Source organism: Heloderma suspectum, chromosome 1 (genome assembly GCF_057233095.1).
Source record: "Heloderma suspectum isolate Gila_16-S chromosome 1, 16-S_ref, whole genome shotgun sequence".
Classification (NCBI taxonomy): Eukaryota; Metazoa; Chordata; class Lepidosauria; order Squamata; family Helodermatidae; genus Heloderma; species Heloderma suspectum.
The window spans coordinates 129026104-129051054 of NC_139458.1; the positions used below are offsets into that span (position 1 = coordinate 129026104).

At 45.7% G+C, this 24951-nt stretch overlaps 1 protein-coding gene across 2 annotated transcripts in view; it reads right to left on the bottom strand.

Moving 5' to 3' along the window:
* EPS8L2 (EPS8 signaling adaptor L2) overlaps positions 1–24951 on the bottom strand; it is a 131797-nt gene that overhangs the window by 86076 nt on the left and 20770 nt on the right. For both annotated transcript variants that reach the window (XM_084857019.1, XM_084857011.1), the window contains exons 2-3: positions 9350–9413; positions 7812–7867 (exon numbers count right to left, since the gene is read on the bottom strand). In XM_084857019.1, the coding sequence (XP_084713145.1) occupies positions 7812–7867; positions 9350–9393 (100 nt within the window). In that variant the 5' untranslated portion in view covers positions 9394–9413. The remainder of the gene's footprint in view (positions 1–7811; positions 7868–9349; positions 9414–24951) is intronic.

The following is a 24951-nucleotide window of genomic DNA, read 5'->3' on the forward strand; positions in this document are numbered from 1 at the left end:
AAGGGAGGAAAGGTGAAACAAGGCTGGTTAAGACTAGCTGCACTTAGAAGTTGTCACCTTCCTTTAAAAAAAAAAAAAAAAACCTTTCCAAAAGGTTTTTGGTTTCCATAATAGAAATTACCTTATCAAAACATCTAGAAATTGGGGCGGGGGGGGGGATAGTAAAATTCCCCTGGACTATTTATTTCACCATGAGTGACTATCTACCAATAGCCACACAACAATGCAAATGGCAAGCACCTCTTCAAGTATTTGAAAGGTTGTCACAGAGAGGAAGGCCAAGATCTCTTCTCGATCATCCCAGGGTGCAGGACACAGAATGATGGGCTCAAGTTACAGGAAGCCAGATTCCGGCTGAACATCAGGAAAAACTTCCTGACTGTCAGAGCAATATGACAATGGAACCAATTACCTAGGGAGGTGGTGGGCTCTCCTACACTGGAGGCGTTCAAGACGAGGCTGGACAGCCATCTGTCAGGGATGCTCTGACCTGGATTCCTGTATTGAGCAGGGGGTTGGGCTCAATGGCCTTGTAGGCCCCTTCCAACCCTACTATTCTATGATTCTATGATCTATGTCGTGCAGCTGAAATGGAACTATGAACTGGTACCATTACCAGAGGGATAGCTGGGTTAGTCTGTCTGCAGCAGCAGCGAGTCTTGAAGATGCTACAAGACTCTTTGTTATTAATAGATCCTTTGAATAACACTTTATCCAGTAAACCACGTGCTGCTGAGCCCTCCAGCAAAGGAGGTCATTTGTGACAATGGCATCCCAGACCGAGGTCACCATAGTGTCATGATATCTAGTTCAACGCTGTGTAGTCAAGGTGGCTGTAATGCATAGAGTCAAGTACTTCCGGCAAATAATTTGTAGGTCTTGTAACCCCTAACCCCGGAAACTGCTGCTGTAGTCCCACATGAGGAAATGGGAGTCCACTTCTTTTGGCAATTGCAAGGGAAAGCAGGGGAACATGCTGAGCGGCTTGTCTACCCTTCTCATGCAGAACTGCTGGAAGCTTCCATGGAATCATGGGTGTCTGCTGGGATTTTTCCAGGTTGTGGGGTGGCGGGGAGAAGAAGCACAGCAGTTTATGGTTCTAATTTGTGCACATAGCACACACCACTACAACCCACCTGTGCACTTCCCTTGTGTGTGATCTTTGTTGCTTAGCATCACATTCCATGATATTTAGAAGCCTACACACAGTAGTAGAAGGTCCTGGGAACTGAACAGCACTAATGCAGAAGAGTGTTGTATTCAAGAAACATCATGAACTTATTTGGAGTGATGGATAAAAAAACAACACCAAGGAACAGGAGGGAAAAAAATCCAAATGCACAACACAGTACAACTGTCTTAAGAATATCATAGTGTATATCTTATGGCATCACTGGCCTTATCGTAACATTGACAACTTCACATGACTCATCCTAGAATGATTTCCTTCTTTTTGGAAACACTGGTGAACACTCTCTAGAACAGTCTTCCCCAACCTGGTGCCTTCCAGGTGTTTTGGACGACAACCCCGGCATTGTGGACCATTGGCCATGCTGGCTGGGGCTGACTGGAGTTGCAGTCCAAAACATTTGGAGGGCACCAGGTTGGGGAAGGCAGCTCTAGAGAGTAGCAATGGAGTCTGTGGGGAGTGTCTTTAGCAGTGGAAGGAGGAATGAGCACACTCGATCAGGTTTTGGGGTTCTAGAGGAGCCTGGACTATTCACTTTACTTTTCACATTGTTATCAACCATTTTTACTTCAGTTAACAAAACAGTTTTTGCATGGCTTGAATTCTGAACTACAGCAAAGTTCTTCTGGAATTGCATATTTTTCTTTGAGGAGCAGTAAGGTCTGGGCACCAGGACTACCAAGTTAGTTGGATCCAGCCTCTGAGAAATGTGTATACCAGGTCTATGCCTCTGTTGTAGGGATGGACGAACTGCCCACACCTGCCAAGCACACTGCTCGCTGGACTCCTGCCACTTTCCTAACCCTGGCGAGCGAGTGGGGTGAACCATGGCCCCCAAGAGCTTGCAGTGTGCCATTTTGCACCCGGCGAGAGCTCAGCATCCTGTCCACTCACGAGCCACCATTTTGTGAAAAACCATGGGTAAGCTTGTTATATAAATCCTCGTTTTGCACAAAATGGCGATTTACGTAAAAAGCTTACCTGCTGTTTTTCACAAAATGGTGGCTTGTGGGTAAGCAGGGATCCCTGCGTTTTCCCGATTCAGCATTCGCCGAGTTGGGCAAGCATGGGGGCCATGGACTGGGACCAAGCGGGAGGATGTCTGCTGGGCTCCACCCCCTTCCCAGATTTCGGTGACATCCCTATTCTGCTGTTTCTCAGTAGGTAGGCCTGGTGTCCAGAGAATGCCTTTCCACCCACAGCTGAAATTCTCAGTTATTTCCATGTCTCGTTTCACCTCTGTAATGGCCCATTGGGCCAAAGGCCATTACAGGGTTGAAGGGCATGGTCAATATTGAGGCGGGTGACCTGCTCAGCTTGCAGCCCACTGCTAGGCTCTGCTCTACAGGCAACGCACAATAGATTCAGCTACCTTCACAAGAGGCTTCTACAATTCAAAAGAAAACACCGTGGAGCTGTGTGACACACTGCCTAAGCCCCAAGGCCAATGCTGAGAGAGATGGAGCGAAGTTCCACTTGGGCCTCCTGCAAGAGCTAAAACTGGCAGGTTCTCTTAAAGATAGATAGATATAGATCAAACTATTCTAACCCTTATTAAATTGTACTGCTGCTACAATCAGTTTCACAGCTGCATCTGCATTTCCCTAAAACACCAACAACACTGGACTACATTGCAGAGTTGTCATACGCTACTTCAACACACCGCACAAAATAGGAACAACACTGGGCTACTTTGCAGGACTTGTGTAACTCATACTTTCTTTGCCACAGCCCTGTCTCCTTTGACATGGATATAATAATGATGAAATTTATCTGGACACATTGTCTAAGTAATTTTTAGATGTTTATAAACTCAGGAAAAATATATTAACAAGACCTGAATTAGAAAGAACATGAACTCCTGTCTTTGCTGCTACCTTTTGTTTCTTGGTAAACATACTACTATCCAAACCCAGCTACAGGAAATTCTTGGATTTCTAAACTGTTTTTTTTATGAGGCTGCAATTACTTCCTAACAGGGAAAACCCTAAAAAGAACACACCCAGAAGGGTTAGCACACTTAGATAGTGGGTGTGTTAGCCATTGCTGTGACTTCATTCATTGGCTAAAAACACTAAAAAGTGGGAGCTGGCTAGTTTCTCACAAAATAAGTAGGCAGAATAGTGGCTGCAAATTTTGCCTAATATCTTGGGTTCTACAAGGGCTAGAGACTTTTTTTAATGAAAGCTGGGAAACTATGGCTCATCCCCAGTGGGTAAGTTGCCCCTCCTTGCCCCTTCCTGCGGATGCCCCCGAGTATGGATGTAATTTGGACTGGCCATCCTCATAATGGGACAGTTAGCCATCTCTCCCTTTTCCTTACGTTCTCTTTCAGCACTTTCCCAGCCTTTGTGGGTGAAAGATTAGGGTTTTATGGTGTTTTCACATACCCGCATTAACAGCCTAATCCTATGTATGGGGTGGCAGGGGGATTAAACCACAAAAGGCCAGTATACATAACAAACAGTGCGCATCTTCCCTTGTGATTCTAGGATTGGCAGGGATTGTCCTTACAAGCACTCCCCCTGCACTTCCCAGATGAGTGATCTTCCTGTGTTCTCCCCCCACCTCAGCTCACCTGTGGGCTGGAAAACAACTCATTTGTTCACTTCAAATTAAAGTGAACTCAGCCAGGGGCTCATGCCAGGTGGAAGAGGATGAGAAGTCAGTGATTTCTCATGCCAGGTGGAAGAGGATGAGAAGTCAATTTCCACAGGCTACCAAAGCAAAGGCCTAACAGGCCATGGTGTGGCCAGGCTGGGCCAGCCAGGAAACTGGCCTCACTTCCCCTTCCAGGTCCACATTCTACCATTTGCATTGCAGCCACTCTCAATTGAGCTTGATGGAATCTCTCTCCCCGCCCCCACCGCCCAGTTTAATCTACTGACCTCCCCTGCCTGGGCTTTGCACACCCATGTGGCAGGAAATAGGAAACTAGAGATAGCCGATGGGACAGGCGTGCGGAGCATGGAGTGCTGTTGCCGCTCTAAGAATGGAGCTACTCCTGCACGGAGGAGCCTGTTCATGTTGCTGCTTCTGCTACTATGAGGCAGGCACTCCTGTAGGCCCACTTCCACAGGAGAGCATCCCCTGCTCCAGTGTTTAATTTACGGACCTCCTGTCCAGTCCAGTCCTGTCCTGTCCTGAGCCTTGCCCATGCAGCTGGAAACTGGAAGCTTCCAGAGATAGACGGGGCAGGCACAGCATGAACAACCGCGGTTGCCACTCTCAGAATGATGTCATGACTGGAATCCAGGGGGGAGCAGTTGCACCCCCTTGCCCCTATGAGTGGATGTCCATGCATGGAACCCCAGGGTTCTGCAGAGCACATGTTGGGAGTCACTGTCCTGGATCTATAATCGTGTCAATATTCAGCTGCAATTTTCCTAAACAACCAGTCACATTTCTGATAAAGTTTTGTCATGTTCTCAATATACCACACATAGAAATGGCATACTGGTGTATACTGGAATGTCCAGCATGGCCAGATGATTGAGGGGTCACCATGCTTCCTCTAATGCAGACTTCCCCAACCTGGCTCCCTCCAGATGTGTGGGGCTACAACTCCCACCATCCCCAGCTGACTGTGGAAGTTGGGAATTGTAGTTCAACACATCTGAGGGATGCTGGGTTGGGGAAGGCTACTTTAATGAGTTCCAGGGCTGGCCAATCCCAGCACATCTTAGCGGGAGGATGTGAGTCTCAAGGGAACAGGGAACAGGATGGCCCGTACACCACCGGATTCCCAGCTCTCAGGAGCCCTAAGGAGGTATTGCCTCCCTACCAAGCAGGACACCTACAGTCTTTATGTCTTCCTCCTCACTGACACCCTGTCTTGGCCTAGACTCAACAAAAGCTAGTGAAAAGACCAGCCAAAACCTCTCGGGCAACAGGTACCAAATGAATGAAAAAAGATAGTCTATTTGAATGACAGCCAACATAATACTAGCTTGAAGGATTTACTTGATTCTGCTCTGTTCAATTCTCATTTGCATATATTTGTTTTTTCTAAAATCCATGCCACTAACTAGCCACGAATGGCTCTGGCGATGGCAACGGAACGAAACCATAGAACTCATAAATTCCATTCAGGTCACACACACAGAGAAGCAAACGCTACGTACACAGCACCTGACTGAAACTGAAATTCAGTTTGAAGTTCCGCATATAAATGGCTTACAGAATCTGACCACTCAACAACAGATTCTTCTTCTGACAAACTGGTTAGACAAGACATTTTGCCTCTAATCCCATTTCTGTTTGTCCTGCTTTCCACCAAGTAGAGAAGGACAGATCCTTAGCATTAGAGTGCTGTTCTGGGCAGGGTCCGCAGCTCGGTGGTAGAGCAGCTGCTTTGCACACTGAAAAGTCCCAGGTTCAATCCTTGGCATCTCCAAGTAGGGCTAGGAAATATTCCTGCCTGAAGCCCTGGAGAGCTGCTGCCAGTCCGTGTTGACAATACTGGGCTAGATGGACCAAGGGTTTGATTCAGTATAAGGCTGCTTCTTATGTTCCTATGTTACTCTAACAAATTCAAAAGGAGCTTCTTCCAATCAGCCTCAGCTAGTTGAGTGGCATGTATCAAGTTCACTCTGTATGTTGTTCTCTAAATACATAAAAACATTGCCCCGTCTCCCTTCCCCATGAGGAATAACAGAAGACCTAGGAAAATATTAAACCATGGTGTTATTAATATGACTGAATATTTGTTTTCTGTCCTCAGCTTCAGTGTGATCTTTACTAATGGCCACTGTAAAATGCCTGAGCTCCACCAGGGTAAAAAAAGTGACAGTTTCAGGTTTTTGGTGGGCTCTTGGGAAAGACCCACTCAGCAGGCCCCATAAAATATGAGGGCAGGCAAGCAATTGCCAAAGGATGGATACACGTGTGGGACACCGGTTGGTCTTGCCTGGCTGCCCAAGCACAGGGAGCAAGAGCAGAAACCACCATAGCGCGGCAAAGCAGGAAGGGGTGCCATCTTAAATGCCCAGTGACAGGCTGACAGCAGCAGAGGTGCTGGGGACACGCTGCTGTGATGAAGCAGTTAGGCCGGAAGGATTGGCCTGGCTGTCCTGGCAACCAGGATATGCCTCTACAGCAGGGCTGGGCAACTTGTGGCCTTCCAGATGTTTTCACCTACAACTCCCATCAGCCCTAGCCAGCATAGGCAATAGTGAGGGGAGAGGGGAGTTGTAGGCCAAAACATCTGGAAGGCCACAAGTTGCCCAGCCCTGCTCTACAGCAATGCAAGATCAGGGGGTCATGTGGGAGGATGAGGAGCGGGGAATAATTGTGTGGGGCTGTAAGGCCACTTAAAAAGGGCAGCAAAGCCAGCCACCAGCTGAGGGAAGATTCCAGCTGAGGCAGGTAGCAACAGCCAGAAGTGGTATCCCAAAGCTGATGCTGCAGTGACAATCCTAAACAGCCCAGCCTTACTGGAGGTCAATATGGTGACAGTATTAATGTAAAAGAAAGGATTTGTTAATTCTGTCAACAAAGCATTATGGGGGGGGGGAAGCATATTCCCTTCCCTCACTGCTTTATAAACCAGCAAGTGTGATAGAATAGAGTGGTTGAGGTAAATGCTGGTTGAAAAAGGAGCAATATCCTGGCTGTGATCCACAGAGTATTTTAATGCCATGGCAATGTTCGCATAAAATGGCAAGTGAATAAAACAGGAACAACCGCGTGCTGGTAGGCACAGCATGTTTGCTTCTGCTTGGCTCCTCCCAATAGCCCAAGGTGCTAAGGAAACCAGACATAATTTATTTAACTTGCACAAGCACACAGCCAGTGCCAGTGCCAGCTCCAGGTTTTTGAGGGCCCTTGGCAAGAGACCCTCAACGGGCCCCTGCCTTCTCACCACCATCGCTACCGGCTGCTATTACTCCCCATTCTCTTTCTCATCATTGCTACCATTTGCTTGCTCGACAGGCAGAGAGCCAGGGAGCAAGCAGGCAGGGGCATCTGCAGCTCCTCCTCCCCACCACCTCTGATGTCTGGGCCAGAGCAAGAGGCAGGTGAACAAGGAAGTTGCCATGGTGAAGAGGGGGAGCCAGTCCAGGGGGCTCTTTTCAGTGGCCCCCTGCTGGGGTGTGGGCCCAACCATGCCTACCCTTGACACCAGTCCTGTGTGACATTCATTCCCAGTAAGCCAGGATTTGCCGGAATCATGGTTTACCATTCCATGCAAAAGTGGCAACATTTCCTCATATGCACCATGTTTTCCCTGCTTTTCCCTCACAGGCATGGCTCATTATATTGTGTCACTCTCTACATTCCCCTGAATTCCAGGAGTAGCTGGTTGGGCAGTGTGTAGGGCTACTCTGAGAAGAGAGGGCCTCCAAAGCCTGCAGCACACACAAACCTGACCCCCATAGCCTTTTGGATCATAGCCACTGTTGCCTGAAAGGTCCTGCACTCAAAACGGAAACGTTCTTCACATAGGAGTTTGCAGACCACACTGCTGGCAGCCATCGACTCCCTTTGAAACATTAACCAACAATGGTACTTCATCATGGAATGAAGTTAATTCCTAGATACACAGTTGGCTCTAGCCAACTGTGTATTCTATACTTTGGCAAACTTTATTGTCATAAGTGGTTCAATCATTGGAACTTACCATATAAATCTTTTGCACTCAATTTGCCAGCTCCATCTGCTTTGCCCATGCTGCCACTGCAAAAGGAGAAAACCACTGTCAAGACCAAGCCAGGACTTTTCTTTTACCAAACCCAGTGTTTATTTCAACAGCATTGTGATGATAGCAGTTTAAGTGCTAGTGTGGGAAATAGGCCAATAGAGTCCTGGGCAATGTTTGGACATAAGGCTCTCCATCTGCTTCATATGCCATGAGATCCAGAACAGACCTTGCACATTTCTTCTTATGCTCCCTTCCCTTATTCCTTTCCTCTGCCCTTCAAACAAGTAATTATGCCTGGGACTGATCACCAGCAAAGGCCATCCATTTCCTTCAATTTATTCACCAAGATTTTCTGCCCTTCTTATGTCCATTATCATATCAATACTAGCAACTTTAAAGCAGAATATGAGAATGTTTATAACTCATAAACATATGGACATCTCAGGCTCCCTGTTTCTCATTAATTTTCCACAGTTATCTAGCTATTCATAGTAGTTTGGGGGCTAGTGTCACAGTAGCATTCAAGGAAAATTGCTCTTCAGGAAGCATCATCTATATAACACCCTAAATGAATATATGTACTGTAGGAAATGACACTGCTATAGAATCACCTCCCAGCTTCTGAAAAGCTGTCATCTGTATATTGCCTTAGAGCAGCCTCCCCCAACCTGCTGCCCTCCGGATCTGTTAGACTGCAACTTCTGTCATGGGAGCTGAGCTGGATGAGAACAAGGGTCCATCTAGCCCAGCATTCTGTTCACGCAGTAGCCAACCAGCTGCTCATGAGAAACCCACAAGCAGGACACGAGTACAACAGCACCCTCCCACCCATGTTCCCCAGCAACTGGTGTACACCGGCATACTGCCTCTTGAGGTAGCAGATAGCCATCAGGCTAGTAACCACTGATAGGCTTCTCCTCCAGGAATTTGTCCAATGCCCCTTTAAAGCCATCCAAATTGGTGGCCATCACTACATCTTGTGGTAGCAAATTCCATAGTTTGACTATGTGCTGTGTGAAGAAGTGCTTCCTTTTATCTGTCCTGAATCTCCCACCAATCAGCTTCATGGCATGACCCTGGGTTCTAGCATTAAGAGAGAGGGAAAAAGATGTCTCCCTATCCACTTTCTCCACATCATGCATTATTTTGACCACCTCTATCGTGTCCCCCCCCCCTTCACCTTTTGTTCTAAGCTAAACAATCCAGCTGCTGTAACCTTTTGTCACAGAGGAGTTGCTCCAATCCATTGATCATTTTAGTTGCCCTTTTTTGCCTGTTTCCCAACTGCACAATGTCCTTTTTTAGGTGCAATGACCAGAACTGTACACAGTATTCCAACTATGGTTGCACCATAGATTTGGAATCTCAGCTGGCACGGCCAAGCACTTCCAATTCAATTCAATTCAGTTCAGTTTCAGTTCAATTCACACATGACTGTATGGCTCTGGTCCTCCCCTTCTGCCTTCTCTTTCACTAAAAGTGTGTTTGTTTTGTTTAATCAGATAGCAGTTTCTTACTTTGCAGAGCCGGGATAGCTGCTTGTAGATCCTTTATTGCTCATACTGCTTCCAGGGCATTCACCTGCAACAGATAGGCATGGGTTAGCTGAGCACTTACGATGCGATTCACTGATTTGCTTGGCTATTGAGTCCACTTCATCCAACCAATAACACCAGCAATGGACAAGATATGACCCAGTCAGCGGGTGCAACTGGCTAAATCCAGAAACACTCTTGCCTGACCGCAGGGTCTTTTGGAAATATTGTTATGGGACTGCAGCCTGATTACTGGGGAAATGAGCGTGCCTTGAAGCACTGCTTCATCAGACTTTGGGATTTGAACCAAAGAGTGATATGGGCCAGAATTACAGGCTGAAGTTTCTTAATAGCTCAAGACCTCCCCCTGATAGGAACTAATGGTTGCAGTGTTCAGACTGAGAATGCCTCCACTAGGTGAAGCCAGTGGAGGCTGGTGGTTCTGATGTCAGCGAGGCGGTGAATCCGCTCCGGGTTTCAGTCAGAACTCTAAAGGAGCTATGCAAGGTATAGAAGCACCCTGGATAGCTTCTTTAGAGTTCTGAGTGGTTTTGACTGAAACCCAGAGCAGATTCACTACCCCACTGACATTTGAGCCACCAGGCGCCACTGTGTGAAGCATTTTGGAGAAAGTGTTTCATTCCATCCCCCTCTCCCACAGAGAAGGAGGGGATGTTGAAATATGCATGTAAATAGAACAGAAGCACTTCTCTCTCTATCTCATTCTCTCTATTGGATAGATAGCATGGGACAGAGGGAGGGACAGAACTGAGCTGCCTGTCTGAGGGCCTGGTGAGAAGTAATGTATTTGCTGTTTGCACGAGAGCTATACAGCGTGTGCTCCTGTGTTGGTAAAATAAACCCAAAATTAGAAAAATGTCATAACACTCCAGGGAGCTGTCCTAAAAATAGAATGGCAACATTGCTAAAGAATCAGAAACAAGGTAGTAATGTAAATAAAAGAATTCAAGCTCATTATGGTTTTCCAGTTGCCATTATTTTAAGCCCATATATGAATATGTTCTAATCTTAGGGCTGGTTCAGGTATTCCAACTCTGAAGGCAAGAATTCCATCATCATGATTATATGGAGTGAAGGCAGCACAGTTTGGTGCACCCCAAATCATTGATGAAATGCAGATTATAATTACAAACAGCGTGTGCATATTTGTGTGGCTCCCTAGTTTATAGTGCAATCTTGATGCAGCTTGCCCTCAGCATGAACATGTTGGAAACTGGAAGCCAAGATTTTGAAGGCGCTTTGCCTGCTATTACAGCGTCCAAAATCAATTATGTATGTGAATTGCAGCATATAGGCACACATCTCCTTCCTCTCTCTAGGCCACCTGCCATGTTTTTCAAACATGGCTAAAGATCTTTCTGAGGATTCAAATGCATCTGATTTTTGTCCTGTTTACAATAATTTTAAAAATAGCCTCTATGAATTTAGTTGTCTTTTGAGGGATGGGTGGGGAAAGGGGTGTGTGTCAAACTAAAGTTGGTTGGTGTACCTGAAGGAAAAAGAAGGGAACCTGGCAATGCCAAATGTCAGGAGTTACTATTTTTCAAGTTACATGTTATTTTTCAAGTTATATGTCATTATTATTTTAGTAAATACCTTCAGCAGAACAAGTTTTTCAAGAAAACGATACCATACATAAACAAATATAAACAAGATTTATTTTTTAAGAAAATAAAATTTACGTTGAGGCACTTTAAATTAGTCCAGGACTTGAACTGACTTCAGAGAAGAAAAACACTAATGAATGTAAGTGTGGAGATGGAATAATCCTTCTTTCCGAGGCTGTACAAAAGTGGTATGATAGAGATATTATTGCCTCTTTTTCTCCCACTATCATAATCATCACCACCAACACACATTCATATGCTTTTAAAAATCTGCAAAACCTCTTTGACCAGAAAGGACAGTGGTACAAAAGAAATGAATGTTTAAACCATGGGGAAAATAATTTGCCTGTCCTACCAAATTCAACCTTCTCCAGCCTAAACAGAGCAGAAAAGGTCATGCAGCTCTAATCTATAATTTATACTAGAAGCAGATGCAAAACTACCCACACCTGTGAGGCAACACCATGCTATTCTTAGAAGCTTGTTAATGAATTTAGATTTGAGAAATTTGATCCCCAAAATGAATGGAAATAATCAATTCATGATAAAAAAGGAAGCTGAGAAATATTTTTTTAAAGGCCAGAAACATCAAATGAGATTTCTTATTTGGGTGCTGCATAGTTTCTAAAGGTACATCAGGTTACAAAACAAAGCAAGAGCACAACTATATTGAATGAAGTAAGGTATTGCTGGCTTCAACAAAGCAACCCAGCTTCCATTCTTTTTTCCTTTTGAATTTTTTTATTCCATCCTGTAGCCTGCAGAAGCAGCAGAGTAGGCATTTCTAAAAAAAACAAGGAATTTTGGCAATGCCATTACTACCAAACACGTTTACTCCCATTAATTTTCAGAGGGCATTCAGATTTTTAGGGTTTTAGGATAACAGCCTTAAATTTAAAGCAGCATACAGGACACTTAAACAGTTGATGCATGTACCTAGGAATCTGAAATAAGTATTTTTAGCCTGATCCAAGGTTTGAGCTAAGAAAATTGCCATGGTCTGTTTAGATCGTGAAACTGACATCAGTACATCTGAACTTCCCTGGCCCCAGCTCCATCCTTGGTATCCTGCTCAACTTTTGTTGGAAATTATTTGTTTTGTACCCCTTCCTGCCTCCAAAGATTTTTTCATAGCAATCCTACCATACATCTAGGCATGGAAAGTGGGGGAAATCCATGGGTGGAGCAAACACCACACCCACTGCCCTTTCATTTTGCTGGGGGAAAGACGAGAGAGGGGACTTTTCCTTCTTACCTCAGATAAACAGTTGTCTCCACCCCGCCCGCACCACGCTGTGTTTCCCCCTGCTCCGCTGGTGAAACATCACTGGTGGAACGTCTATTGCCAGAAGAGCTTCCTGCTGGTGTGGGGGTGGACATCCAGTGGCATAAGTGTACCTCTGTCTCTGCTGCTGGAGTGACACTTACTCCACTTGCAATTGAGCCCCAGCCAGCTTTCCTGTGGAGCTTGGACTCCACCCATAGCCTCACAGCAACCTTGTGCAATAACAGGCTGAGAGCTAGGCCACAGAAGCTCTTCAGTGGCAAGAGTAATAGTAATACTAATAATAATATTTATTATTATTATTACTATTATTACACAGTGTCAGGACAAGCTTCTATATTTTCATGATTGGCATGTTGATAGATTTGGATGGTATGCTTCTTCTTTTAACGAGTGTAAAGCAACATATAATATCCTTCCTGATATTACCTTTCAATGGAGGCTTAAAATGTTTGAATAGTGAAGCTGGAAATGCCACCAAATCAGGCCGGTAGCCAGATATCTTATGGTGATGAGGCCTAATGGTATACCAGTGGGGAGGAGGACACTCTAAGTTGATGTGAAATAGAAAAAAAATGAAGTCTGATACAGTTACACCCAGATTGTAAAACAAAGGTCCATCAAGGTTCATCAGACCATTGGCGCTAGATGGTCTGGTTTGCACATAACAAGAAGCCACCATGGGTGAATTTCCCCAAGGGGCTTCTTGTTGCAGTGGCCATTTTGTATATTTCGGGCCACCGTAGCTTCTCATTACGTGCGAACCTGGCGAGGGTGGCTTGTTGTAAAACAGCCAACCTGGTACCTGCAGACACTGCAACCCCACCATGGCTAATACATCATGGTGGGCTGCAGTGATAATGTGAACCAGGTCATTGCCTTCCAGTGGTGGCCCCATATTTCTGGCAATCTCTCCTGAAGGCGGTACATGTGGCCCCCTCTTTGTTAGCTTTTAAACAGATGTCTAAAATATGTTTTTTCAATCTGTGTGTTGTGCTTGGTTATTAAACTGCTGCTGTTTTTTAGTTTTGCAATTAGGTTATTTGGTATGCATTTTTAAAAGTGGTTTCATATTGTTTTAATTATGTTTGTAAACTCCTTTGGGGAGGGCTGGCTTTGCCCTGAAAGGCAGCATATAAATATCTTAGATAAGGAAATACACTGCACTGGCAAAAAAAAAAAAGAGAGAAGATATGAGATTATGTAACCAATGCTTTCCACCACTCTGGTTACCAAAGCATGTGACACACAGGCAGGAACGGAGGCCACAACAGGGGGAGGGGTCAACAGGGAGAGCGGTAATCCAGGATCAAAGCATCGTCTTTTCCTTTAGGATACTTTCGCTGTTTGGGTGTGTCTGCAAACACAAGGTACAATGACTGAGCTCAGCTACCTCCGAAAGCTCATTCGATATGAATGGCAATTTGCTCAGGTAGATGAAGACTTTCTGTTTATAGTATTGCTGCATGACGGAGTGCCAGCATTGTGTCTCCTTTGCTTTCGCTTTAATCATTGCCACTACATCTCCTGGCACCTCTCTTTATCGGCTCTCTGGGTGTGATCAGTTTCTCCAGATTTTGGAAGAGGAGTTAGGATGCTTCAAAACTGAAGAGAACTGGGTAACGATTAAGACATGGTGAATTAGTTCTCTCTCTTATCATTGCTACCTGCCTCTGTTTTCTCCCCCACAGCATTTCCCTCCCTTGTGAATGTCACTCTCAGCTGGTTCGCAGGTAATGAGAAGCCACCCATGGGCTGTTTTACGGTTGCGGGTGGCTTGTCATGTACCCCAACAACCCACCCTCACCAGGTTTGCATGTAACGACAAGCTACAGCGTGCCCCCACCGTGGTTTGAATATTCAAAATCATAACTGCAACGAGAAACACCACAGGGATATTCCCCCACAGTGGCTTCTCGTTATGTGCGAACCCACCCCATGTGAAATTCACCCAGTTCTCAAATTATCCCAGTCAGTCGTGGGGCATTGGAGAGGCAATTTGTGCCACACTTAGGACCACTTTGCACACTATAGAATTCCTACACTGAAGTCTCTTCCATATAGTAAAATGTGAGAACGCTGTGTTGTTGTTGTTGTTGTTATTATTATTATTTATTGGTGCAATATTGATCTAATGTGGGGGTAGGCAACATGGTGCCCTCCAGACGTTTTGCAGTATGACCCCCATTAGTCCCAGGCAACATGGTCAATGGTCAGAGATTATGGGAGTTGTAGTCCAAAACATCAGGAGGGCACTCAGTTGAATGCCTTACTTCAGCTGTTGTGGCCATTAAAGGAGTAGATCAGGGCCCAATCTACACAGGCGAGGAGCAAGAGCACGTCAGGGTCATTTGTGACACATGACGTTGTTGCCACTCTGCAGCAATCACATAGCTTCCCTCTCAAAAAGGCGCATTTTCACAAAGTCCTTTTAGTGTGTCTTTTTCCCTAAACATGGCTCCCACTCAGTTCCGCTGCAGTGTGCCCCATTCCCCCAAATTAAATCCTACATACTGGGTGTGCCTAGGGATGTGTCTCTGACCTGGCTATGACGTGGTCAAGGGGTGTGGCCATCCCTTCCCCCCCGTTGTCAGTAGCTGCTTTGGACACAGGCTTCTCTTCCCTATTAGCACTATTGCACAGCAGTGCTATTTGGCTGCTGGCCTTTCCTGTTTATTTTTTCTTTGCTACTTCACAGTCCTGTAATCATGCAATTTTGCAATGTCGCATTAGCACAATAGTCAGAATTGAATTGTACTCGGGCAGTAACTGTGGGGAGCGGGGCTTCAGTGCTGCTGATTCACGGTCCTGTAGGGTTTCAGTATTGCTGCTACACAGTCCTGGTGGATGCAAGGGGAGGGGTGTGGGGTAAACTACGGGAGCAATCTCTTCCATTAAACTTCCCTGAGCAGGGGAGCATTGAAGGGGGCGGGGAGCAAGCCTCTCTCATTCACTACGCAGTTGAAGACATTTGATTCTACTCGCTGGACTCCTCCCACCCAACCCCAAAGTATGGTGGCCTCAAGTGCTGTTCGACCTGCGAAAGCAGGTTTTTAGGTAGCACAGTTCTGCTTTTCTTGCTTCCTGTGCCACTGACAAGCCACAGCAACTTCATGAACATCTGGATATAACCAGAAAATGCTTCTGAAACTGTTTCCATATAGATTAGGCCCAGCAGATCATCCAATTTCCCCCATCCTGGCATCTCAGACTTCCACTGGTCCAGCCTCCTGCACCCTGTCCTGTCTAGAAAACAGGTGCAAGAGACACCAGATGGTAAGGTTGACATGGGCATGCCACAAAATCCAGGAATGGCTCTACATAAAGGAGCGTAGGTTTGGACTGCATAAAAACAAAAATAAAATCCAGATGCAGGGGCAAGCCTCCATTCTGTTTGATCTGTACATTTGATACCACCAGTTGGGTCCGTGGATGTAAAACCACAGAATGAAGACTTGAATAAACACAGCTTTAATCTGCACAGTCAGTCAACAGTTTGTACAGCAGTCTCAGGCCCAGGTTTTCTCTGCAATGCTGCTAAGTTAGTGGTGCAGCTTCAAAACCTAACATTTAGGGCCAAATTACATGCAACACTGGCAGGCCTGTGTCTTTAATAGAGTGTCCCCCTTTAGAGAGCGGAGTCCTCTATTTGCAGGGCTGTCCAGTCCATATCAAAGAGCCATCCGAAGGAAGAGCTGGGCCTTGAAGGTGCCCATCAACAGCACCTGGGCAGCAGCCTGAGCGAGGCACACAGGTCACCAGGGCACAGTCTTCCACGCTACGGTGAGATCGCTGGATTTTAATTCTAATAATTATTTCAAAATATGCATCTATTCTTATGAATTAGCACATGCAAAGTTTATGCAAATCTGTGCCCTCTTTTGTCCCCCTTTTTGGTGATGTGTCCCCTTTCTTTAGTGATGCATTTTTTTTTATTTTTTTTTTGGTGATGCAGAAGTTGCTATCTGAGTCTTTAAATGGGTCTGCCCTACTGTGTGTAAAGTGGGGGGTAAGAGTGACTTAAAGCACAAAAGGAGCACACAGATTGGGTGGGGGCTGAACCTTCCCTCTGCCTATCATTTCCCCACACACACATATACACAGTCTATCACCTGGGGCCATGTTTCCCTCAGGGTGCTTGCTGTGAACTGGGAGTGTTTTGAGGTTGTTTGTGGCACATGATGTGGCTGTTCCACCGCTACCTCAGAGGGGTTTTTTTAATGAAAACCTGGAGTTTCTGAGACTTTTAGTCCATTTTATTCCATTAAATTAGCTTCTCTGAACTTCTGGTGCTGTGTGCCTCAACTCCCACATTAACTTCGGTATGACAGCCCTGCCCAAGGGGGTGTCTTTCACCTGCCTGTGACCTCACTGACCCCAGTCAAGGGGTGTGTCCCCCACCCATTTTTCCCCCATTGTTCCCACCATTCCTCAGCCAGGCACATTGGAGTTCAGAGCTCACACTGATTCACTTCATCAGTCTGGTAGTTGATATCTCTCTTCTTCTAACCTCCGTCATCCACAGAAGTTGCTTGGGAGCAATATTTATTTTGAGTAAGCCATTAAAAGTGCTATGGTGTTAAAACGTGAAGTCACGACTGCGTATAACGCCCCCCCCCCATCGATTCTGAGGACTAGCCAGAGGGGGTAATGGAGGGATAAACTGCAAGAGGGGTGGGTGGGTGGTGTGCGAAAATGCGCACTAGCAAAATGTTGCCTGGCAGACAGCAGCAGTGGGGGGGGGGAGCCCTCTGCACTAGCAAACACAAAGCCTGTAGTCCCCCTTCTGAAAAGCTCACTTTGTCCATAATACGAGGGTGCGGGATAGCAAAAATGTGCGATAGTGAATTGAATTGTCTCTATAGTGGGAGGGAGGGACGGAGGGAGGGAGGGAGGGGTCAAAGGAGACTCCTACACAACCCCAATAGCTCCTAAAAGCTCAGTTAGATCATAAAATGACAGAGTGGGATAGCGAAAATGTACAGTAACGAAATGTCCCTCTATTATTGCAGGGAGGTAGGGGTCGAAGGATAGTCCTTCACTTGAAGTAGCGCATTTAAAGGACTCTCTACTTCCCTAAGGCCTGACAGCACTTAGGCAGGGTGAAACTGACCTGCCACACACACAACATAGGGTTGAGGGTTTGAATGGGGAGGTGGTACACAGGGGAAAGCCATTGCTTGTATTTGTGGATGCGACATAGCGAAATTGTGCTTTAATGGGGCGCAGGAGCATCGCTATAGTGATGATGCAGTTTAGTAAAAGATATTAAAAAAATAAACAAAAAGCACAGCAAGCCAACAACACTACCATACTGATTATTGGAGGGATGCCGGGGGGGGGGCAGTATAGGAAGAATAGGGATGGAACACATGGTTGGAAGGGGAGGTTCTCTGATGACACTAGACTCCATCCAGAAGCAGCACAGCAGCAGCACAAAAAAATGCATTCGAGTAACATGCAGCCATTGCAGAGAATCTCCATGGCACTGATTTTATAGCGGTTTTGTATAGCTCTCCAAGGGATAATTCATAGTAGTGTATCACTAAACAAGAAGGTTTGATGTGCTGTAAAAGTTCAGGAAATTGGAGAGTGGAACAAAAGTGGTGTCGTGGAGATCTGCCCCTGGGCCATAATACTGGAAATGAGCCCATTTGGAAGAAAAGCAGCTGGACAAAGGGCTTCACGGAAAGGATGCGACAACCCCTGTCCATGTACCCCTTGTGCACTTTAAATCACAGTATCACACCTGACTTCCCACTTGATTGAGACAGCCCTTAAAAAGCACCAAATATCCATCTGCAGAAAACTGCAGGCTTTTATTGTCATTGGTGGGGCAGGTAGGAACACCGAATTTCACTACCTTGGAAAAAGGGTGGTAATCATAATTTGGAGGCAGGCAGGAGCATTTCTGGAGCCCAGGCCAACAAATAGGAACTTGGACATCATACAAGGAAAAAGGGTGGACTTTGTTACAACCTTGAAACCAGCACACCTTGTTCTTTAGCATAAATTTTTCAAATTGCAGACATTCAGCAGAAGACAAACATGAAGCTAAAAATAATGCAGCCCACGAAGTTGAGAGACACCAGATACCGGCAGCCAACGCCCTTGCATTTCACTCCAATGAATCTGCAGGTCAGAACATTGCAGGCCTAGCAAAGATAGAGGCATCACATCAGATCCCAACATGAATAGAAAGAGATGGCAAACAACTATTTCACAGAATCATAGAATAGTAGGGTTGGAAGGAGCCTATAAGACCATCGAGTCGAACCCCCTGCTCAGTGCAGGAACCTAAGTCAAAGCATCCCTGACAGATAGCTGTCCAGCTTCATCTTGAATGCCTCCAGCGTGGGACAGCCCACCACCTCCCTAGGTAATTAGTTCCATTGTCGTACTTCTCTAACAGTCAGGGAGTTTTCCCTGATGTTCAGCCGGAATCTGGCTTCCTGTGACAAGAGCCCATCTTTCTGTGTCCTGCAGTCTGGGATGATCAAGAAGAGATCCTGGCCTTCTTCTCTGTGACAACCTTTCAAGTATTTGAAGAGCACTATCATATCTCTTATGACCTAAATCATATCCCTGATGAATATACAGTGGAGGTGAGGAATAGATTTCAGGGATTAGACCTGATAGACAGAGTGCCTGAGGAACTATGGACGGAGGTCCGTAACATTGTTCAGGAGGCAGCAATGAAATCCATCCCAAAGAAAAAGAAATGCAAGAAAGCCAAGTGGCTGTCTGATGAGGCTTTACAAGTAGCTCACGAAAGAAGGGAAGCGAAAAGCAAGGGAGAAAGGGGAAGATATACCCAACTGAATGCAGAGTTCCAGAGAATAGCAAGGAGAGACAAGAAGGCCTTCTTAAATGAACAATGCAAAGAAATCGAGGAAAACAACAGAATGGGAAAGACTAGAGATCTCTTCAAGAAAATCGGAGATCTCAAGGGAACGTTTTGTGCAAAGACGGGCATGATAAAGGACAAAGAAGGCAGGGACCTAACAGAAGCAGATGAGATTAAGAAGAGGTGGCAAGAATACACAGAAGAACTATACAGGAAAGATCTGAATGTCCCTGATAGCCATAATAGTGCGGTCACTGAACTTGAGCCGGACATCCTAGAGAGTGAAGTCAAGTGGGCCTTAGGAAGCATTACTAACAACAAAGCTAGCGGAGATGCCAGTATTCCAGCCGAGCTATTTAAAATCCTCAAAGATTATGCTGTTAAAGTGCTGCATTCAATATGCCAACAAATCTGGAACACTCAACAGTGGCCACAAGACTGGAAAAGGTCAGTTTACATTCCAATTCCAAAGAAGGGCAATGCCAAAGAGTGTTCAAACTACCACACAATTGCGCTCATTTCACATGCCAGCAAGGTGATGCTCAAAATCCTACAAGCTAGGCTTCAGCAGTATGCGAACCGAGAACTACCGGAAGTACAAGCTGGGTTTCGAAGAGGCAGAGGAACTAGAGATCAAATCGCCAACATTCGCTGGATCATGGAGAAAGCAAGAGAATTCCAGAAAAACGTCTATTTCTGCTTCATTGACTACACTAAAGCCTTTGATTGTGTGGATCACAACAAACTGTGGCAAATTCTTAAAGAGATCGGAGTACCAGACCACCTTACCTGTCTCCTGAGAAACCTGTACGAGGGTCAAGAAGCAACAGTAAGAACCAGACATGGAACAACCGATTGGTTCAAAATTGGGAAAGGAATACGACAAGGCTGCATATTGTCACCCTCCTTATTTAACTTATATGCAGAGTACATCATGAGAAATGCCGGGTTGGATGAATCAGAGGTCGGAATTAAGATTGCTGGGAGAATTATCAACAACCTCCGATATGCAGACGATACCACCCTAATGGCAGAAAGCGAAGAGGATCTCAAGAGCCTCTTGTTGAGGGTGAAAGAGGAGAGTGCAAAAGCTGGTTTGAAACTCAACATTAAAAAAACTAAGATCATGGCATCTGGCCCCATCACTTCCTGGCATATAGAAGGGGAAGAAATGGAAGCAGTGACAGATTTTACTTTCTTGGGCTCCAAGATCACCACAGACGGTGACTGTAGCCATGAAATTAAAAGACGCTTGCTCCTTGGAAGGAAAGCTATGGCCAACCTAGACAGCATAGTAAGAAGCAGAGACATCACCTTGCCGACAAAGGTCCGTCTAACCAAAGCTATGGTTTTCCCAGTAGTAATGTATGGCTGTGAGAGCTGGACTATAAGGAAGGCTGAGCGCCGAAGAATTGATGCTTTCGAACTGTGGTGCTGGAGAAGACTCTTACGAGTCCCCTGGACTGCAAGGAGGTCAAATCAGTCCATCCTAAAGGAAATCAACCCTGACTGCTCATTGGAAGGACAGATAATGAAGCTGAAGCTCCAATATTTTGGCCACCTAATGCGAAGAGAAAACTCCCTGGAAAAGACCCTGATGCTGGGAAAGACTGAAGGCAAAAGGAGAAGGGGACGGCAGAGGATGAGATGGCTAGATAGCATCACGGATGCAATGAATATGAACTTGAGCACGCTCCGGGAGAGAGCGCAGGACAGGAAGGCCTGGCGTGCTATGGTCCATGGGGTCACGAAGAGTCGGACACGACTGAACGACTGAACAACAACAACAACAAATCATATCTCCCCTCAGTCTTCTCTTCTCAAGGCTAAACATACCCAGTTCTTTCAGTCTGCCTTCATAGGGCTTTGTTTCCAGTCCCCTGGTCATCTTCATTGCCCTCCTCTGAACCCTCTCCATTGCAGTATTCTAACTTGGAGATTACCAGAGCATAGACAACTGAAGCCAGGTTATCCCTGTCCAGACAGGGGCGTAGCTGGGCCAGCAACCGAAGTTGGTAGAAGGCACTCCGTGCCACCGAGGCCACCTGAGCCTCAAGTGACAAAGATGGTTCCAGGAGGACCCACCAAGCTACGAACCTGCTCCTTCAGGGGGGTGCAACCCCACCCAGAACAGGTTGCGCACCCTCCATCCAGTCAGAACAACCACCCACTAACAGCATCTCAGTCTTGTCCGGATTGTCATTTGTTCTAAATAATAATTAGCAGAACACAGCTTCACTTTGCTAGGTTTTGCAATTCTGCACAAGCAGAAACAACTTGGCAACACTGCAACACTGACCAAAGGTGCTCCTTGCCCACTGTGCTATTTCTGCCATGGCCAGCCCTGTCTGGGAAGCTCAGAAGCGGGACATTAAGGCAACTTTCCTCTCTTATTGTTTGTCCCCAGCATCAGGTATTCAGAGAAACACTGCCTCTAAATGTGGACTTCCCACCTAGTTATCATTACTAATAGTAGTGGTTTGCAGGATAATTTTCATGCTCTGTGACAGCAGTTTCCCCCCCTCTCCCGGCTTGATTCAAATTGAACCTTTCACCCATTTCTCATGGATTGCTCCTAATGTGCAATAAGCTACTTGTCCTCAAATGTACCCTTCGAGTCACTGCAAGATGGAAGTAGAATTAGACCTTTGGCAAGTTGAGTAGAAGCTAGCAGACATCAGTTGGTTATCTACAGGCTTTAAGACTGATAGTTGTTGGTGAGAAAAAAAGAAATATTTAAGAAGGCATTTTAAGAAGACCTTTGCTGGTAGGCAGCTGATGCTCCTTTCTGGGAAAGAGTGGTGTATATGAGTGGTATATATCGCTTTAAAAGAGGCAGTAATTAGACCACTCCTGAAAAAGCCTAACCTGGACCCAGAGGATGTTAACAATTATAGGCCAGTGGCCAACGTCCCCTTCCTGGGCAAGGTGCTTGAGCGGGTGGTTGTAGGACAGCTCCAGGCACTCTTGAATGAAACGGATTATCTAGATCCATTTCAATCGGGCTTCAGGCCTGGTTTTGGAACAGAAACTGCCTTGGTCGCCCTGTGGGATGACCTCTGCCGGGAGAGGGACAGGGGGAGTGCGACCCTGTTGATTCTCCTGGACCTCTCAGCGGCTTTCGATACCATCAACCATGGTATCCTTCTGGATAGGTTGTCTGGGTTAGGAGTTGGAGGCACTGCACTACAGTGGTTCCGCTCCTACTTGGATGGCTGATTCCAGAAGGTGGTGCTGGAGGATTATTGCTCTGTGCCATGGCAATTGTGCCATGGGGTTCCACAGGGCTCTATTTTATCCCCCATGCTGTTTAACATCTACATGAAACCGCTGGGGGAGGTTATCCGGAGGTGTGGGCTGAGGTGCCATTAATATGCAGATGACACCCAGCTCTACCTCTCTTTCTCATCAAAACCAGGTGAGGCAGTGGCTGTTCTGAATCAGTGCCTGGGCACGGTAATGGACTGGATGAGGGCCAATAAAGTGAAACTCAATCCAGACAAGACGGAGGTACTGTTAGTGGGTGGTTCGTCTGCCCGGCTAGGTGATATTCAACCTGTTCTGGAGGGGGTTGCACTCCCCCTAAAGGATCAGGTTTGTAGTTTGGGGGTGCTCTTGGATCCAGAACTGTCACTTGAGGCACAGGTGAACTCAGTGGCACGGAGCACTTTTTATCAGCTTAGGCTGGTATACCAACTACGCCCTTATCTGGACAGAAATAGCCTAGCTACAGTTATCCATGCTCTGATAACTTCTCGTCTGGATTACTGCAATGCGTTATACGTGGGGCTGCCTTTGAAAACGGTCCGGAAACTTCAGCTGGTCCAAAATAGGGCAGCAAGATTGTTAACAGGGACTGGCCTGTGAGCTCATATTACGCCAGTACTTTTCCAGCTGCACTGGCTGCCAATCCATTTCCGGGCCCGATTCAAAGTGCTGGTGTTAACATTCAAAGCCCTTAACGGCTTGGGGCCAGGTTACCTAAAGGATCGCCTCCTCCCATATGTGCCTGCCCGGACCTTAAGATCATCATCAGCGGCCCTTCTCCGTGAGCCCCTGCCAAAGGAAGTGAGGCGGGTGGCTACTAGGAGGAGGGCTTTTTCTGTTGTGGCACCCCAGCTCTGGAATGAGCTCCCTAGTGAGGTTCGCCTGGCACCTACATTGTATTCCTTTCGGCGCCAGGTGAAGACCTTTTTATTTTCCCAGGCATTTTAGCATTTTAGCTTTCTAAATTTTTATCTTTGTTTTAAATCTGTATTTTAAACTCCTGCGCTGCTGCTAGGTTTTATTGTGGTTGTATTGTTATATTGTGGTTTTAATGTTCTATATATTTTAAATTGTTTTATTGTGTGTTGTTTGGTTTTAATTTTTGTGAACCGCCTAGAGAGCTTCGGCTATTGGGCGGTATAGAAATGAAATAAATAAACAAAATAAATATATGGAGGAAGAACTTGGGTCATTTAATGGCAGCATCTAATAAAGTTCAACAACACAAGATATTACTGGATGCCCTTATTGCTCGTCGCTGCTTTGTTTTTCTTGTTAATGTGGAATTTTCTTTAAAATATATACTTACCTATTTAGAAATTCTGTTGCTTTTTTGCTGGAACTGAGAACTCAGTACCTTCCATTCCAACATTATGACCTGATTCACACATAGTGCAAACCCATGGTTTGTTGCCCTACCCAGGGTTTGATTGGCAGACAATCAAACTGGTTTTTCTCAATCCCTGGATTATATGTTTCCTTCCTCCTTCGCGCCCCCCCCCCGTATCTCAGATGCCTTTGCGACGCTGCAGTAGTGGCATGTAGACCAGCTGGAGGGGGTTTTTTTAACCACTCTTGCCCCCCACCTCTGTAGCCTGGTTAAACAACCCACAAATAACCCAAGCTTCTGGGTTCACATACAGCAACCACCCATAGTATAAACAACCAGAGTTCACAACCCAGCAGGTTGTTCATGGTTAACAAACTATGTTTTTTTTAGCATGGTTGGATTCAAACATCACAAACATTCAACAACCCATGAGTTAAATAAACCATGGGTTAGCATTATGTGTGAACCAGGTCTATATCTGTGTATTGCAGTTGTTGGATCTCATGTTGGGGTTGACTTTTTATTAGCCTTTTGGTATTGTATACTTATATTTATTTCATGTAAGATACATATAATTACAATTTTTAATAAACTGTCTGTATGATCCTTGTGGGTATATCGTAGACTACAGTGGTTTAACTATATCAGTTGTGTGCTTCTTAACATTTTTTAGTTGCCTTCAGTCACCACTGTTGCCATACTTTTTTGTTCTGTTTTAGTGTATAAAAAAACCATAGGAAAGGAGATAAATAGCCAGTATCTATACATCTGTCAGAAACCAATGAACAGATGATTGGTCCAAAAGAAGAATTTGGGGAAAAGATTAGGATTGGTTATTCTCTCTCTCTCTCTCTCTCTCTCTCTCACACACACACACACACAATAATTCATGTTCCAGAGGGATAGCCACGTTAGTCTGTGTTGCAACAAAAAACCCATCCAAACAAAAGAACCTTGTGCCACCTTAAAGACTAATAAATGTATTATGGCATAAGCTTTCATGAAGTAGAGCTCACGTCATCTCATGCAAAGGTATAAAGGGAACAGGAGGCAGTAGCCTAGCAGGTAAGTGCCCAGACAAATACCACTCTCTCTATGGTTTGGTCCCTGTAGTAAGGTTTTGGCAACAGTTGGTCTAAAGCAGCCTTCCCTACCCCGGTGCCCTCCAGATGTTTTGGACCGCAACTCCCATCAGCCCCAAGCAGAATGGCCAATGATCAGGAAAGA